Genomic DNA, 17171 nt, shown 5'->3' on the forward strand with positions numbered 1-17171 from the left:
ATCCTCCTCCTCAGCAGGCGGCACTAAGCTGTGGAGTGTCCGGCCCCTGGGCCGGTGACGCGCCAAACCGGCTTTGACTCTCCCCGAACTCTGTCTCTGGGTAAACTGGATTTGCATTCCCATTTGCATTCTGCGGTTGTTCTTATCATCGCTTGAATGAGGTTTCAGTTGTGGCCAAACTGTGGAGCAGGAATGTTGGTGAATGCCAATTGGGTTTTGTCCGCTCTGTGGCTCTGCTGCAGGGGCTTCCCCCAGGTCGGGGCTCTTCCCTGCCGGACTCTGGCCTGGCGCAGCTTCGAGTGTCGTGAATTAGCCAGTCTGCAGGATCTGTCTGATGTGGGGGCCGAGAACTGGCATTCATTGGCGGTGAGAAATGAACGCACAGAACTGGCCCTAGACTCAGGTAAGAGATTCATGATGACTAGCACACACAAACATCTCAACGCTTCCCCTGCAGACACAAGCGTCGAGTATTTGGCCAATCTGGTCGAGTTGGATCTATCTGCAGTCCAACAACTGAATCTACACACCCAGGGCTTCTCCCTTTTGCCCAATCTGCGGCACTTAAACATCAGCGGCTGCGGTCTGGGCGAGCTCCATGGCAGCCATTTTGCGGTTGAGTCAGCGCTGCAGCACCTCGATGCCAGCCACAACCGCCTGGAGCTGCTCACAAAGGACGTCCTCGGCAATCTGCGCAAATTGATTTATGCCAATTTCTCACACAATGCCCTCACCGGCTGCGAGCTGCCCCACTTACCGCTGCTCAATCGTCTGGATCTTAGCCACAATCGACTGGTTAATGTCAGCTTCGGTGTCTGCCCCCAACTGCAGCAACTGTTGCTCCACGAGAATCGCCTGGCACAGGTGAGTCAGCAGAATCTGGTGGGTTTGCTCATCGAATCGAACGTATCCGACAATCATTTGTGTATTTAGCTGTGGGATTTGATCTAGTCAATTACCCATGTTGGCCCTTGGCCTGGAGAGGGGATCTACCCTTACTTTTTGAGGGAGGAAAGCTATAACAGGGGGTTCTGAGAAAACAATATTACTAACACTCGATCTCAAGTCATGCTGTCTGAATTAACTCTTCTTTCTAGTTGGATGTAAGTGCTTTTCGTGGTCTGCATGGTCTGTTGGAGCTGCAGCTCAGTGGAAACCGATTGAACTGTATTGCCCAGGAAACGTTTCTGCCGCTCAACCAGCTGCGAGTGCTGAACCTTTCGCACAATGCACTCGATGCCCTGCGTCCCAGTGTCTTCGGAGCCGCCCAAAACTTTGTGCTGAATCTGCAGCAGCTGGATCTGGCTGGGAACCACATACGACTGCTCTTTGACAACCAATTCAGGGTGTTGCCTCGACTGCAGGCGTTGGATTTGTCCAGGAATAGCATTGCCAGCCTGAGCAGCGGCCACTTTGTGGGTCTTGGATCACTGCGCAAGCTGTATCTGCAGTCCAACGATATACTAGAGATCAAGCCAGGAGCATTTGCGGCATTGGCCAACCTGGACACTTTGGATCTGTCGCGCAACAGCCTGGAGTACTTCGAGGAGCAGGCCTTTGGGGGCAACACATTGACGCGATTGCGCAAGCTCAACCTGAACGCCAATCGTCTGAAGCTCCTGCATCCGCTGGCCTTCTCCTCGCTACCCTTCCTGGAGTACCTGTCGCTGGGCCACAATGAGCTGCGATCCCTGGACGTGCGCATGTTTGCACCCATGCGGCATCTGCAGAAACTCCATCTCGGTCACAATTTGCTGGAAGAGATCGGCCCCGATGTAATGGACTGCCTGAGCAGCGTCATGGAGCTACTTATCGACAACAACAAACTCACTTTTCTGGTTGCTTTGAACGACACCTTTCCCAGTCTGAATCGCATTGCGATCGAGGGGAATCCCTGGCAGTGCACCTGCTTTGTGGAGCTCCAACAGTGGCTGACTTCCAAGAGGGTGACGTATCTGCGGGAGAACACTGGCTACTACAAGGGAGAGCGTCCTCTCTGCGTCGTCACGGCGGTGGATTACTGTATCCAGAATTTGCAGGCCGCACGCCGCCAGAAGATTCACGCCGATTTCGAGGTGGAGCAGGAGGACACAGATGCCTTCGATGAAGACGATGCCAGTGCAGCAGTAGACTGATATTAAACATAAGCGCAAAATTGCCTACACATGTGCTTACATATTCACAGAAAAAAAAAGATATTAATTTTAAACAGCATCCATTTCTTGAACTAAACGACAATTTCATTAAGAATGTTTTCAGACACAGAGGATGTATTGCGTGTAATAGATATATGTATCATTGTTCGGGCATTGTAATGTGTGTTTCCGGCGATCGACTTTGTTTAAATGTACAAATTAGCAACTAAAACTCGAGTCGTTTAAGCGGTCTTGACGCGCAGGGCCAGAGCGCTCAGATCGGCAATGCACTTGTTGAGAGTCTCCTTCTCCTGCTGGGGCGAGATGCTGGCCAGCACATTGGTGGTGATCCAGTTCACCATGTGTTTCTGGTTAAGGCGACGCTCAACGTGACGGCACTCTACCTGGTAGTCCAAGCGACGCTTGACCTCGGAGTAGACGTTCATGGCGCGCTCGCGGAAGGCGGCCTCCAACTGCAAGGCAATGTTCTCCTTCTTGGCATCCATCAGGAGCAAGGCACCATCAGCGCGCCATTGCTCCTTTTTCTCGGCCTCGATGGCATCGGACAGAACCTTGAGCTCGGCCTCGCGGCCCTCCTTCCACTCGCTTTCGATTTTCTACAGTGAATTATTGATTAGTGATCCTGACCCAAGTTGGACGTTTAATTGTCTGACACTTACATCGATCTCACCATCAGCCCACTTGGCAATCACTGGGCCAAGTTTCTTCACAGCAATAACGGCCATGATGCCCAGCGATAGACCGCTGTAGTATTCGTGCTCCATGACGTAGATTTCCTTGGAGCACAGGTAGGTGATCAGACCCACGCCGAATGTGTAGGGACCCGTGACACCGGTCTTGTTGTAGAAGAACTGGAACCATTCCTCTGGCACGAAGCCCAGGCGCACCTTGCCGGGATGTTCGGGGCGCTGGCGGCGCTCGATGGATCCGCTGCCAGACTGACCAGCGGCGGCAGCAGCCGACCGGGTGGCGGCCACGGCCAATGGGCGCTGGGCTGCAAGACGATTGACACCAATTAGTATTTTCATATGATAAGTTATTGATAACCACATCCTAGAATGTTTGCGAAAACTATACATAATTCTACGTTTGCACTGCGAGGGTGATTACATAAACCACGATGTCCGTCGTTTTTGCAGTGCCGTAACAATTTTCACGGTCGCGTGCAGCGGCTTGTTATGTACACACCAATTAAACTACACTATGTCGCGGGGTTTGTGGTATTCTGCACTATTTTTTGAGTTTACCTGTAAGTAGGGCAGCTCTGGAGAACATTTTTTCAATTCTGTTTTCGAATTAAAATATCCCGATCAGACGATTGTGTGTGACAGTTTAGCTGAGCAGTGTGACAGCAGATTTTTCGATATGTAACACGGCCTGCCCCTCAGAAATATATCGAAATATACGGTCTCATTTTAAAAATATACCGTAAATATACTGATGAATTCAAGTTCTATTATACATTTTTAGTTTAGCTGGGCAGTGTGACAGCAGACTTTTCGATAAAAAAAAAATACGGTCTGCCCCTCAGAAATATACCGAAATAGACGGTCTCATTTTAAAAATATACCATAAATATACTGACGAATTCTAGTTGTGTTGTACGAATTCTTCGTTTTTGATATTCCTTCGAATATTACTAGCTATATAGATCTCTCAGCCCTGCCCACATAGTTTTATCCAATAAATGAACCTATTTTTTACTTGAATGGTTTATTTTAAACACTTGCTTTTATTGGTTCTTGTCTAAAAAAGGTTTCAGCAAAATAGGTCAAACCAAAAAAAGTTTGTAGCGAAATAGGTCAAACAAAACAAACGAAAGAGGATAGTCGTTCATATTTCTTAATTTAGAGATTTCGTTCAATATTACTAGCTAGCTAGGACTCTCAACCATGAAAATATAGTTTTAACCGATAATGTAATCAATTTTATATACGGATAGTTAATTTTAAGAACTCATCATTTTTGGATTGCTCATAAAATAAGGTTTAATCAAAAAAGATCAACACCAATATGGAGAAAAGTATTTTTTTATTACATACTAACTACACAATAACTACACATTAGCTACAATCTAACTACATTTGTATGTAAGCATCAAAAGCGACACCTGAATGGGAAATGTGTACGTTGACAAGCCCCATGGAAGCGCCAGTGTGAAAAACTACACAATAACTACACATTCAGTACATTCTAACTACATTGGTATGTAATTATCGAAAGCGACACCTGAATGGGAAATGTAAGACCCTACAATTTTCGAAATGTACCGGTGCAAAAAAAGAGCTTAGCCCACTTAAACCTCCTCTATTTAAACAAGCGAACAACTTGATTTAAGCCGCGGAAAATACTACTGCATGTATATGCTCCTTGTGTACATATATATTCTTTCTCTTTCCTTACAAGTTACCAAGTTATCTTGGAGTGTATTTTAGAACCCACGGCACTTGCTTTACAGCACTGCTGTAAAGGTGCACTCGGGTGATTCAAATATTCATTTATTTATGTATGTAAATACATTTTCTTCAGAACAAATTTTTCATTTCATAACTTTACAAGTTTTTATTTAAAAATATTACAATTTGCTAAATAAATTGTGCCTAAAATAATATGAATTAGCTGCGAAACAAGTTGCATTAAAATACTTTTACAAAATACTATAGAAACAGCGAACAGAGTTTTGATAGGTTTTGTGTTGTTGTTGGGTTGTTTTGTTTGTGATTGGATGCTACATATATAGTATTCGCTTCTCGTTCTCAGTTCAAAGCTATTTTCGTGCAGATTCCATAATTTAAGCATTAAAGCATGAGCATCTTTGTTGTTGGTTTTCGCTAAACTAAATGACTGTCTTGTGCGTGGAACTAACCAAAAATAAAAAAAAATAATAGTAAAACGTACAAAGAAACATACATACACACATTAAATAGTATATGGAATATGTCCAAAACAGAAAGTATCAAAATCACTTGCGCGCCATGGGCAAACGGTTACAGCAGCATTTAAACATTATAAGACTATTTACAGCATTGAACAAATATCATTTAAAACGTAATAATACACATATAAAATTATCTTTACATCTTTCAACTCATGCTCCTTTCTCTAGTTGTTTTTTAGTTCTTCTCTCTTTTTTGTTATTCTATTTTGTATAAAAACGAAATGATCTGCATACCTGCATATTGCCTAACATTTATAATGAAGGTGTATTGTATTGTATGGGGGCGGTGTGTGTGTGTGTGTGTGGGTGTGTGCGATTGTGTGCAATTATATATGTGTATATATGCTCAACATTCTCAGCAGAATGACATAACATAATGAATGCTATGCCCGATTATGCTGACGCAGAATCAGAATTGAAAGTGTTTGTTTTGTTTGTGACGCGGAAGAATGCCTTTTGTGGTTGTCCAGTCGCGTTGGAGTCAGTCCTTGGTCCTGTCTTGCCTCATTCAATGAAGTTAAATCGCATCAGCAGCTTGTGGTAGAACCAACGCACCACCTGCTGCACACGGGAAGCCATCCACACACAGAGGGTGCTGGTGTGACGCACCTTGGTGGCGTAGTGCTTGATGTGATCTGTGCGGCAAGAGTTAAGAGGGCAACCAAAAGTAGAGGGAAACCATAAACATACAAATCAAACAAGCAATACAGTAAAAGCATTTTGAAAAAGGATATAGTAGTGTCCAAGGTGGATGGCCTCCGTTTATGTAGTTCACGTAGGTGAAGCCGTCCTTGCCCTTGCCCCGTATGTTGTAGTAGTAGGGCAGGAACGAGTGTAGCGTGAATCTAAAATAGGGCAAGGCGTTAATAAGCGGAGAACACGCACACGACAGCTCTGCTCTACCTACCTTCGCTTTTCATAGAAAAATATGGCAGGTTGGTTAGTGGTCAGCGTGTGCAGGAAGATTGCCTTCACCGAGTGCCGTTCGACCGTCGTCAGGTGGTTCATTAGGGCATCCAGCAGCAGCGAGCCAATCCCATTGCGTCGATGCGACCGATGCACGCCCAGGGACAAAATGTAGCCCACGTCCGCGGTCCGACCCATCGAGTCGGGCAATATGCCCTTGTCCTGCATTGGAAAACCGCTCAGCCTGGTGTACAATTCATCACTATCACTCATATTGGCTATTACCTCCTTATTGACATTTCGATACGGTTTGATTTCGGCAACAATTAAACCAATTATGGCCAGATTATATACAGCTGCCAGCGCAAAGAAGCGCGTGCTTGAGGTAATATCCTCATACCATGAGAGTGGATAGTCGATTGGAAACCATTCTTGGCATAGTTGCCGCACCTGCAACGCCCAGCGGGAGCGGGATGGATCGGTAACACAGAAGGATTATCATTCTTTAAGTCAGGCTCAATGGAAAGATTGGATTCGAAAATTTTGCAAACACTTTGGCAACTCACCTCAGTCAGGTCATCGGGCACCAGGAATCTTAGCTGTACGTCGTTGGCGGAGCATAGGGGCACATGATCGCAGTCGACGCGTGTAATGTCGTTGCTGGGCGGCGCATTATGTTTGTTGTAGCTGATCGAGCCCCGTTTCAAATGCCAAAAACCACAAAAAAAAATGGTTTTAATTTTATGATATATGTATTAGTGCTGAGTAGACGGTCGGGTCGTCGATTTCACTTGCATAATACTGCGACGAGTGGTGGTGCGGTGCGGCGTCCCGTCAATAGATAAACAAAGCTCCATTCGACGGAAGCCGTGCCGCCACAGAGCGCAACAACACCAAAGTAATCTGATTCTTGCGCTGTCGGCTATGGGCTGCGTAAAGCGACCCCATTTAGGGACGGCACCGATGTTACTGTGCACCGTCATCCATACTTATACTCACAGTGTAAATTGTGCCATCCTATTGTAACTGGGGGTGCTCCGATGCTGCTGCTGCTCTGTCCAATTAGACCAATTATGTCCATTGGTTGCACCACCGTCACGACCACGACCACCGACTGAACAGGTTAAGCGCGGAATTTCGTCCAACGTAGAGTTTTGTGCTATATGGGAGCTCTCTAAAGAGGCATACGGATGGATTGGATTGGTGCGTGTTTTTGGGTGTGCGCCTAATTGATTTTAATTAAAATTTACATTCGTCTTCGGGGGGAACTGAACCACTTGCTCTCTGCCGATTCTATTGCTTGCTGGCAACCATCTGAATCTCCGTTATAAAGATAACCAAATCGTTCTGATGCGCTTCTGTGGCATGCCGCTGCTGGTGTCTGCCTTGTCAAATGCCGCATATCCTGAAGAAATGCTCCATTTCGTATATTTTATTCCACAAAAAGAATTAACAAAAACAAAACAGGAGTGTGACCGTGGACTTATAAATAAAGTATACGGTCCGACCCGCAGAAATATACCACCTTATTTTAAAAATATACCGTAAATATACTGAAGAATTTAAGTTCTATTATACATATTCCTCGATTTTGATAATCCGTTGAAGATTACTAGCTATCTAGATCTCTCAGCCCTGCCCACATAATTTTATATAATTAATGAATCTATTTTCTACTTGACTGGCTTAATTTATATACTCACTTTGATTTTTTTGCCTCAGTTTTGGTTCCTCAACAACAATATAGCGTCTCGTATGATGCAAAACCGAACTTAGCCCCCCTAAAACCCATTTGTTTAAACTGGATAACAACTGGAGTTAAACCGCCGAAAATAATACCAATTATAATAATAATAATTACTCTTGTAGGTCCAGCCTATCCTTTATCTTTATCCCCTAAACTTATGGGATTCCAACGCAAGCTCTTACTGTATTCACAGTTAAACAGCACTTGCTTTGGTTATTTTAAAAGTTGCGCGCCGAGCAAGGTCTGTCGGAGACATAATTTTTTTAATAAATACGTTGAAAATTATTTTCAATCTGATAGAGCACTTAAAGCATTAAGCTTTTAATTATAACAAACATTTTAACCAAATTGTAAAACTGTACATCTAAAACCTTCTCGCCTGACCTACTGCCTGAGAAGTGCTAGGCGTTGGTGCTGTAGGTTTTGAGGGATCCTCCAGGACACGTACCATCATGGAAGATTTGGGGCCAGTGCACCAAATAGTGCCGTGCTCATCGACAACGAACGTTTCCAGCGTCACCTGGAAGTGACCACCGCTCGATATGGGCAGCAGAAAGCTGCCGGAGAGAAAGTCGCGTTGCGGCTTGACGATCTGGTTCAGGGTGACGGTATCACTTGTGCCGGTCTTCTGCAGCTCGCTACCGGAACGTGGTGGCGGCGTTACCAGCTGGGACGTAAGGCTCAACTGCACGGACTCCACACGCCGGAAGTGCTTGACCTGTTTTGAGCCAGCCTGTTGCAGGACTCCCTCGACCTTAATCACCAGATTACTGCCCGACTGAACGTTGACGGGTTCGGTGGCACTACGTGGCTGTGGGCTAACCGACAGTTTTATCTGCGTAGACTGGAGAATCTGGAAGAAATAGCGCGGCAGGCAGAGCGGTGTTTTGGTAATTATCTCGATTTGAGCAACAATCACGTCCAGATGGCGGTTGCTGATGGTTTTGGCGTTGGGCAACTCCTCGGGGAGGTTCTTATGCATCAGCTCCATGCGCCTGCAGCTGGCGGCAAAGAATCGGGTCTCCGGGTGCTCGCCGGTGGTCAGGAAGACTGGTGACTCTGGTGGCGTGGCGTAACAAATTGACTCGATGATGTGGGCAAGGAGTCCACACTGAAACTCTGCCACTTCCAAGAACTCCAGCGTCACGTTGTCCGCATCAAAAGACGACTTATAGAGACGGGCATGCGTCTCCTCGCAGGCCTTCAATGACTTTACCAACTTTCGCAGCTGATTTGTGACGTGTCCAAACTTTTGCAAATAGTCCCTCGAGTTCTGGGCCAAGCTGCCAGCAATTGCCGGCGGTGGTACAATGACCTGGGCATTCTTTACGGTCACGGCCAAGTGCAGAGTCTGCAGGAACTGTGCTCGGATCTTGAGGTACTCCTGCGGAAAGGAGATCGCATACTGGATCGAGGAGCAGGCTCGCAGACTGACTCGCGCCATCTGGTAGAGGTTGCAGGCTGCCTCCAGCCGTTTCATCAGCGGTATCAACGGCTCTGGCGCCGCCGTCGGAGCATAGTTGTCCCTCATGTGGGCGTAGTCCAGGCCATAATTTAGGATACACTCTGCCTGCGAGATCTGCGAGAGCGTGACGAGGAAGTAGTGCATTTGGTCGTTTATCACGATCTCTGAAATGCTCGTGTAAATGTGCGCGGCCACATAGTGATGCCCATAACGACTCGCGCTTCGTGCAATCTTGTACAATGTCCAGCAATTGAGCTTATCCAGGCACTTCTCGAAGCATTGCACCACCTTCAGGGGCAGATAGCACCCCATTGTGGTCTGAAATACCAGGACACTGAGGATTTCAATCGTGCGCAAGTGTTTCTCAGCATCCTCCGAGTCGATCAGCTTGTTCAGTTTGTGCAAAATAATCGGCATTCTGGCTAGCATGGGATTAACCTAAAAGTGGATAGAATTAGTGAATGCTCTTCATATATTTCCTGCAATACTTCTACCTTTGTTTGCGACGGTTCGTCGGTGTCCATGGCTTTGTCGTCACCTTCCTCCAGTCCCTCGAATGTTGTAAATGCATATTTACGGAGCTGGAAATGCTCACAGAGACGCACCAGAGCCTCGCATATGAGCTCCGCATTGGCTTGGGGATAGACGACATTGTCACCCAGGGTATTGCTGACTATCTCAATGAATGTCGCTCCAAATTCGGCATTCGCCTGGCTAATCCTTATGCCATATGCCAGCACACGTCGCAAGTGACGTAGACAGTCGGCTCTCCTGGCCGTGCACAGGAGCAGGCCTTCGATGTGAAGACTTACAGTATGCAGGATATCATCCACTTGGCTCTCCTGCTCAGTGCCGAACGCCGCCAGAACTGAGAGGACCGCCATAGCCTGAGTGGCCGTCGTATAGTCGTCCAGCTTGCTCATGCTCTGGATGCAGAGTCGGAGCAGGGCGACCCGATGCTCCCGCAGCAGCTGTTGGCACGTGAGCGGACACTCGCTCAACTTGACGAGAATCGAAAGGAAGAGAAACTGCTCGTGCGAATTGATGCAGGTCTCAAACTTACTAATTAGAGCCTCAAGGGCAGGCTTGGGCCAAGCGTGGACACTCTTCTTGCCGGCTAGTTCGTTGAAGGAGCGCAGCACCTGGATGCGAACCGGCGTCCGCAAATCTTGCATAAAGTCCAGCAGCACCTCGAGCTGCCCGGGCACGCCCACCAAGGTGCGGGAGGATAGTTGTGTGAGGGTATCGATGATGGCAACCACAAAACTCTGCGCGGGATACTTGGGCAGCAGATCCATACAGAGTTTGTTGACCAGTGCGGCGGTATTGGCATCGTGATGCATGTGCCGCAGCACTGGGATGAGCAACAGCTTCATGGGCACTGGCACCTGCAGTGACTCGATCATGTCCGATATCTTGGCGCACATGCTGATGGCGAAGGAGCTGGACTGGGCGGCAAAGCAGCTGCTGGCATAGATGGCAGCCTCCACCTCCACGGTGTCGTGGCTGTCAAGGGCACGGCGTATAGCATGGTGCACTTGTTGCTTCTCGGGAATCACGCGGGAGACGGCGCCCAGGGTGCGCAAGAGCAGGGCGCGTGCCACAGGATCGTTCGAGTGCATCACCATAAAGATGCGGCGCACAAAGTTGTCGATGTTGAGGATCTTGTCCAGGTGGTTTTCGCTCTGCTGGCAGACACGGAGTACCCAGAATCGCAATAGATTCGAGCCACTCACAAAGAACTCCGCCAGCTTGATGAACGACGAGTTGATCAGAATGGGAAATGGATACTTCTCGAAGAGACGCGGGAACCGCACAATGGACTCGCATTGGATTCCCTGCTTAGCGCTCCGGAGGCCCTTGTCGAGCTCCATGAGCACGGCATTGGGATCCTGCTCGTTCTCGTTGAGGAAACATTCGTTGAAGGAGCTAACGCGGGTGCTACTAAAGTGCGACATCTTTGCAACTATTTGCAGTCACTTATAAGCTATTCATTATTATTTATATTCAATATTTAACTTTTTTCAAACACAAACAAACCGGCATAGAACCAATGTGACCGCGGATTTAGCGTCCGACCCACAGACCCATTTTAAAAATATACCGTAAATATACTGATGAATTCAAGTTCTATATTACATATTCCTCGTTTTTGATATTCCGTTGAATATTACTAGCTATATAGAACATTAGCCGTGCCCACATAATTTTATCCGATTAGTGAATCTTGTTTCGCTACAAAATGGTATATTTCATCAATTTCATCAATCCATTAAATTTCATTTTTAAAGGTTTATTTTACAGAAACTTTCATACGCGGGTTTTTTGATTGTGGCTCTTTCCAATCGTGCTTCCCTGCATCATTTATTCATTTATGGATTCCACTTATATCCTTGTCAATCATTCACATTCAAACTTAGGCGCTCAACTGTACAATCCAGGCGATAGTATCGACAGCTGTTGGGTGGGATGTTTTTTGCCTTGAACTTGTTTGTTTAAATCTTATTTTAGACACAATCTAATTAAAAAGAGTACTTCAGATCAGCCAATTATGTAGAAAAGTGATTTAACAATCGAAAAAAAGTATGTGTTAAGATCTGAGCGTCTTAGCTAGATAGTAATATTAAATGGAATATCAAAGTCGAGGAATATGATTTCCGATCATGGACAGGAACGATTAACCCATTGTAGCCACTGGTATGAAAAAACTCTCCACGAAAATTATGATACTTAAAGAATTTTAGCGCAGCTTAGGTGAATCGTCGTCTTTTATTAAGCAAAGTTAAAAGGTTGGATGGAACTACAAGAGTGATTATTATTATTAGTGTTGTTTCCGCGGCTTATCGTATTCTGTTTAAATAAACATGGTTTCAGTGGGCTAAGTTCGTTTTTTACGGTAACACTGATGGCCTGTTTTGTATTTCGTGATTTTGCTTCAATAAATTATGTTTTTTTTAACGAAAGGCAAGTAAAAATCGTAACATTTTGTTGTTTTTCTAACATATTGTAAATTGCAGAAGATGAGAAGTTTGTGTTATTGCCAAATAAGCCAGTCTACACCGTCGGTCGCTTGTCAACCGATCTGATCCTGATCGAGGACCTTAGCATCAGTCGCACTCATGTGCGGCTGCACCTGCCGAGTGAGAAGGATGGGGAGCTTCAAATAGAAGATGTGGGCTCGAAATACGGTACCTTCCTCAACAATGACATTCCCAGAAACAAGAAGATGGCCACAAACACATTGACGCCCCTGCCAGTCGGTTTTAGAGTCCGCTTTGGCGCCACCACCAACATTTGGCAGGTAAGGCAGATGGAACTGGTGACCACTGCTTCTGCGTTGACGCACGCCCAAGTGTTTGAGCTGACGGAGCTCATTGGGTCCATGGGCGGATCTGTGGTTCCAAACTGGACAGACGAATGCTCGTATCTGACCATGAACGAAGCCACAGTCACCGTGAAGCTACTGCATGCCTTGTTGGAGAACAAACCCATTGTGACTTTTGCCTTTTGGCGCAAACTGCTGGCGGCAGCGAAAAGCATTCACGTGCGTGAAGGATGGCCGCAGCCTAAAGACTACCAGCCCACAAACTTAGATTTAACTTGGCGTCCCGAGCGCACCACCTTGTTCGCCGACAAAACGTTCGTCTTTATGAACCGCAGGCACTTTGAGATCTACGGTGCAGTTGTCAGAAAGGCAGGCGCCACATGTAAGGATCTCAATTCGGGAGTGCGCAAAACGTTTCTCACAAAGAAGGATGTAATTGTGATTCAATATGTGCCATCAACACAGTCCCAGTCAACAGAAACCATCAACAGCATCCAGGGTACGTTTTCTCGAGTCATCATAGACAGAAATAAATGATCGTATTCTTTCAGATATCTTGGAACAGTCCGGTTTGCGGATTATCCAGGAGTATGAAATCGGTATGGCCCTGCTGCACTGCTCGACCAAAGAGTTTTGCAATCCATCGCACAAGCTCATTGGCGATTCGATGACCACTACGGAGTCTATGACTTCGTCATTTCATTGCTCCGTTCTTGTGGCGAATACAGAGCGTAGCGAGTCCACAGCTGGTCCAGTCTCCGAACTGGTAGTGCCAGAGTCGGACGTCTATAAAATGGAGCCGGAAAGTGATAAGCCCGAAACAGAACCGACAGTACCTAAGAGCAGTCAACAAAAGCGTTGTCGTGAAATAATTGTAGACTCCTCGGACGAGGAGCAAGAAAAAACAAAAAAGAAAAGATCGATGGAATTGCCATCAGAGAAACCAAAGCCAAGGAACAGGAATGCCATATTGGTTGATTCTTCTGATGAAGAACAAACAGAAAAACCTACGGCTCGGGCTAGGCCAAAGAGTCGTGTCGTGAACTCCTCAGATGAGGAAAACAATATTTCCTCGAAGCCTACAGCTGCCACAAGGCAGTCGACACGCGGTAAAGAGAACTCTGAAAATGTGGACAACAAAAAGGAGCCAGAGAAAAAATCATCATCTCCCAGACGTTCAAGTCGGAACCAAGCGAAGGCAACTTTGTCTGTGGCTGTTGAGTCTGATGAGGATGATTTTCCGCTCTTTCAATTCAAGAACAACTTGCAAAAGGAACAACCTAAGAAGCCTGCCGGGACTAGTGTTCTACCCAATTCAGCTGAAAAGACCGCCAATCCGCCGGCAAGAATTAGAGTCATAAACTTTCTAGAAAAATCGCAGCCTCAAAAGACAGCCCCTCAGCCTTCACAGTCACGGTCGCAGTCCCAGACACAGCCCCGCAAGCGTTTGCGCCTGGACCTCATTAACGAAAGCGACAGCGATGACGGCGACGAATTGTTCAAATTTTCAGACAGTAAGAAGAAAATGAAGAAGGCGGAGGAACATGCAAATGAAGACTCCAACGATGGGCTATTCAACTTCCATTCCCAAAATCAAAGCGAGGAAGATGATCAGAATCAGGACGATGTGCTAACAGAGCCCTTCCGGCCCGAAGTGATAGATAAACCAAAATCTAAGTACGTTGTGGTTCAACCAAAAGGGTTGCCCCGTAAGGTGGATATCAGTGGCTGGCTATCATGTAGCAGGCTACATGACGAAGTTAAGCCGGAACCGAATGTAAGCGGTAACATGGAGGCAGCTCCAGTCGGAGATGAAGTCAATCTGGAGCAGTCCATCAAGCAAGACCCCGATGCTGATGAGGCTCACACAAAGTGGCTGGCTTCCATTCAGGACAGCATCCAAGTGCGCCTGTGTGCCATGAACATCACCGCTCGCCCTCATGATGATGTGGACGCCGCACCAGACGATTCTGTAAGCAAGTACAACGGCCGAAAGAACTTTAAAAAGTTTGTCAAGGTAAGTAACGTTGATTGAGAGAAGGCAATGTGTTTAACCATCATATGTGTCCTCCACAGAAAACCAATCTTCATCCACATCAACAAGTTTTGAGTCTGAAACGCCTTCAGTTGGCCGACGGCATTGCCTCGTGTCTATAAGAAAACATTTTTTTTCTTTTTCTATTATATTTTACTAATAATAAACTTGCGAAATATGCTCAACGACTTTACTGGATCCTTGGAAACTGTACGGTGGAAGAGCGTTTGGGCTCCCAGCCACTCGTGCTTGGGTATGGCCTTGGTGACGCAGCTCTTTGGAACGGGACTCTGTTTTCTGGCCTTTGTTTCGCGGGCAATGAAACGCTTTGCATCCTCCACACTTCGCAGCGCGTCCACGTTGAATTCAGTCTTGGGATTTTGTGCCAGCGGTAGCTCCTCGCGGGCAATCACAGTTCCCACGTCAGATTTGGCTTCCAGCTTGGCCTTTTCCACCCTTGTGACCACGGCAGGGGACTTGAACATCACAGCAGGAGCACTGGCATTATCTTCCGTTTGCTTTTGTGTGGTGGCAATAATTCGTTGCAATTGGGCCGGCAACTCGCAGTTTTCGGGCACAAACTTGTGTCTTTCCACCTGGGGAAACTTGACGCAGTGGGGCCGCAGCTTGTTGTAGAGACCGGCACTTCTGTTGGCCTGTATGGTGCTTAGTTTGTTGATTTTTGCTATGGCTGCTATGAGCAATGTAATGGTCTCCATGAAGAAGGTATTCCTCAGTAGTTGAGTGAAATATCTGGCCGCTGTCACACAGCACTCGTGGATGCGTGCATGCAAATGATAGAAGCCCAGCAGTCGCACCAAAATATACTCAAAGCTGCTACGGGTAGGCATGGCTCCTGCCGTATCGCCGTCGCACACATCGGGCAGGGCACCGCGGAAGTGTTCCAGCTCTCGGGGCAGATCTAGACGCAGCAGGCGACAGAGCGCACTGTTTAGCTTACATAGGACCCGAAAACCGGGCATATTTCTAAAGGAGTTCTTACGGCGAGCCATAAGACGCCCGATCAGTGCTGCCGTATGATCAAACTCCTCGGTATCCGGCTCAGACAATTGTTGCATGTACCTATTGATGAGCACAAAAACGTTCTTTGCTGTGGAGACAGGTGTTAGTAATGTGTCCTCGCGTCTAAACTGATCAACCTACCGAATCCTGTATCCTCCACCTGCAAGGTGACCAGCGGCGGCCGTTTTAATTGAAAATCATTCCAAAAACACGAAATTTCACTCCCGGCCATGCTGGAAAAAGGTAAATAAAGAATCGATAAGTCGATATTTTTGATTCGATATTTCAGCGATTTTACTAAATTTTTTCACATGGGTTAAGTGGGGGAAATTGAGATTATTGAGATACATAATTGAAAAATATTATTTCCGATCATGGACAGATTGAATAGCCCATTGTCGACCAGTGGGTATACGCATGATAATTATGAACTTGAATAATTTTAGTTCAGTTCAGCTGGTCTTTCGCCGGTGTAAAAAATTTGGAAGTAAAGAGCAAGGATGGATCTACAAGGAGAATTTAATAACAGTCATTATTTCCGTGGCTTAACTCAAGTTGTTGAGCTTTTTCAAAAGAGGCTTTTAGTGGTGCATTAAGTGGGCTAAGGTGAACTTATTCAGTTCGTCCAAAACGTCATAAGTCGCGAACCAGTCCCGAACCTGTCGCGAACCTATTCAGCTGTTGCGTGTACGCCGTGCCTTAATTTAAAATTTTTGTTATTAATAATAATTTGGCGCGTGTGTGTGTGTGTGTGTGCAAACATGCTAGTCATCAACACTTGCAGAAACACGGCGAGGCTGGCCCTGCGGAGCGCCTGGCTGAGAAACAACGTTCCAATCAGTTCCCCAATTGCCTCGCGCACTTTCTCGCTGGGGCTGGCCCTGAAGCAGCAAGATGTGTGAGTGGCGTAAACGCCGTGTTTATGAATGGCTTTTCTTACTTAAACAATTACTACATCACATCTATTGGTTCCAGCGTTAACGTAACCTTCGTACGTGCCAATGGCACCAAGATCAAGACATCCGGCAAGGTGGGCGACTCCCTGCTTGACGTGGTGGTCAACAACAGCGTGGACCTCGATGGTTTCGGCGCCTGCGAAGGCACCCTGACCTGCTCCACGTGCCACCTGATCTTCAAGACCAACGACTTCGAGAAGCTGCCCGACAAGCCCGGCGACGAGGAGCTCGACATGCTGGACCTGGCCTACGAACTGACTGACACCTCGCGTCTGGGATGCCAAATCACCCTCTCGAAGGACATGGATGGATTGGAAGTGCACGTCCCGTCCACCATCAACGATGCGCGCTCCGCGTAAATCCCAAAATCCCAGACCCAGGACATAGTTGTTACACTTTTTGTTTGCTATTTGAGTGCTAGATATATATTAAATAATTGAAAGAAACCTGGGATATTGTCGTTCCAGGCTTCCGAAGCTCAGGCCGCTATTATAGATGCGTGCATAAATTGTTTCGATGGCAATTTATGCCGACTGTTGTTTTTTTTTTAAAGTGTTAAGCTCAATGGGATCTGTAGATAAATATGTAAATACATATGTGTTCACTAATAAATTTACATG

General features: G+C 46.5%; 7 protein-coding genes across 9 annotated transcripts; 3 read left to right on the top strand and 4 right to left on the bottom strand.

The window, feature by feature from the left end:
- Positions 1-50: 50 nt before the first annotated feature.
- LOC4813372 (insulin-like growth factor-binding protein complex acid labile subunit) lies at positions 51-2643 on the top strand. The gene is made up of 3 exons (XM_001353845.4): positions 51-403; positions 458-864; positions 1098-2643. Exons 1-3 carry the CDS (start codon positions 157-159, stop codon positions 2133-2135), a joined length of 1692 nt encoding a protein of 563 aa, XP_001353881.3. The 5' UTR covers positions 51-156; the 3' UTR covers positions 2136-2643.
- Positions 2244-3557, bottom strand: ATPsynB (ATP synthase subunit b, mitochondrial). The gene is made up of 3 exons (XM_001353846.4): positions 3404-3557; positions 2816-3150; positions 2244-2752 (listed from the first exon to the last, which is right to left on the bottom strand). The coding sequence occupies exons 1-3, from the start codon at positions 3429-3431 to the stop codon at positions 2378-2380; spliced, it is 738 nt and encodes a 245-aa protein (XP_001353882.1). The 5' UTR covers positions 3432-3557; the 3' UTR covers positions 2244-2377.
- A 629-nt stretch (positions 3558-4186) lies between these two features.
- On the bottom strand, positions 4187-11278 carry defl (Integrator complex subunit 7). Of its 2 annotated transcripts, XM_033382618.1 has the most exons (3): positions 9707-11278; positions 8105-9650; positions 4187-4197 (listed from the first exon to the last, which is right to left on the bottom strand). In XM_033382618.1, the coding sequence occupies exons 1-2, from the start codon at positions 11168-11170 to the stop codon at positions 8112-8114; spliced, it is 3003 nt and encodes a 1000-aa protein (XP_033238509.1). In that variant the 5' UTR covers positions 11171-11278; the 3' UTR covers positions 4187-4197; positions 8105-8111. The 2 variants fall into 2 exon arrangements, with proteins under 2 accessions (XP_033238509.1, XP_002135100.2); XM_002135064.3 differs by lacking the exon at positions 4187-4197 and having other exon boundaries at positions 8042-9650.
- Naa60 (N-alpha-acetyltransferase 60) lies at positions 4812-7494 on the bottom strand. 2 transcript variants are annotated; one of them, XM_002135063.3, is made up of 7 exons: positions 7251-7493; positions 7000-7174; positions 6567-6687; positions 6286-6450; positions 6002-6222; positions 5829-5939; positions 4812-5731 (listed from the first exon to the last, which is right to left on the bottom strand). In XM_002135063.3, exons 2-7 carry the CDS (start codon positions 7014-7016, stop codon positions 5599-5601), a joined length of 768 nt encoding a protein of 255 aa, XP_002135099.1. In that variant the 5' UTR covers positions 7017-7174; positions 7251-7493; the 3' UTR covers positions 4812-5598. The 2 variants fall into 2 exon arrangements, with proteins under 2 accessions (XP_002135099.1, XP_015043274.1); XM_015187788.2 differs by having other exon boundaries at positions 6002-6450; positions 7251-7494.
- A 654-nt stretch (positions 11279-11932) lies between the features above and the next one.
- Positions 11933-14757, top strand: nbs (nibrin). Its single transcript, XM_001353847.4, has 4 exons — positions 11933-12176; positions 12230-13036; positions 13089-14554; positions 14614-14757. The coding sequence occupies exons 1-4, from the start codon at positions 12158-12160 to the stop codon at positions 14692-14694; spliced, it is 2373 nt and encodes a 790-aa protein (XP_001353883.4). The 5' UTR covers positions 11933-12157; the 3' UTR covers positions 14695-14757.
- LOC4812957 (uncharacterized) lies at positions 14702-15890 on the bottom strand. The gene is made up of 2 exons (XM_001353848.4): positions 15737-15890; positions 14702-15683 (listed from the first exon to the last, which is right to left on the bottom strand). Exons 1-2 carry the CDS (start codon positions 15825-15827, stop codon positions 14719-14721), a joined length of 1056 nt encoding a protein of 351 aa, XP_001353884.3. The 5' UTR covers positions 15828-15890; the 3' UTR covers positions 14702-14718.
- Positions 15891-16235: 345 nt separating this feature from the next.
- Positions 16236-17163, top strand: Fdx2 (Ferredoxin 2). The gene is made up of 2 exons (XM_001353849.4): positions 16236-16493; positions 16571-17163. Exons 1-2 carry the CDS (start codon positions 16357-16359, stop codon positions 16908-16910), a joined length of 477 nt encoding a protein of 158 aa, XP_001353885.2. The 5' UTR covers positions 16236-16356; the 3' UTR covers positions 16911-17163.
- Positions 17164-17171: the final 8 nt, after the last annotated feature.

The sequence above is a fragment of the Drosophila pseudoobscura genome, chromosome X (assembly GCF_009870125.1).
Source record: "Drosophila pseudoobscura strain MV-25-SWS-2005 chromosome X, UCI_Dpse_MV25, whole genome shotgun sequence".
Classification (NCBI taxonomy): Eukaryota; Metazoa; Arthropoda; class Insecta; order Diptera; family Drosophilidae; genus Drosophila; species Drosophila pseudoobscura.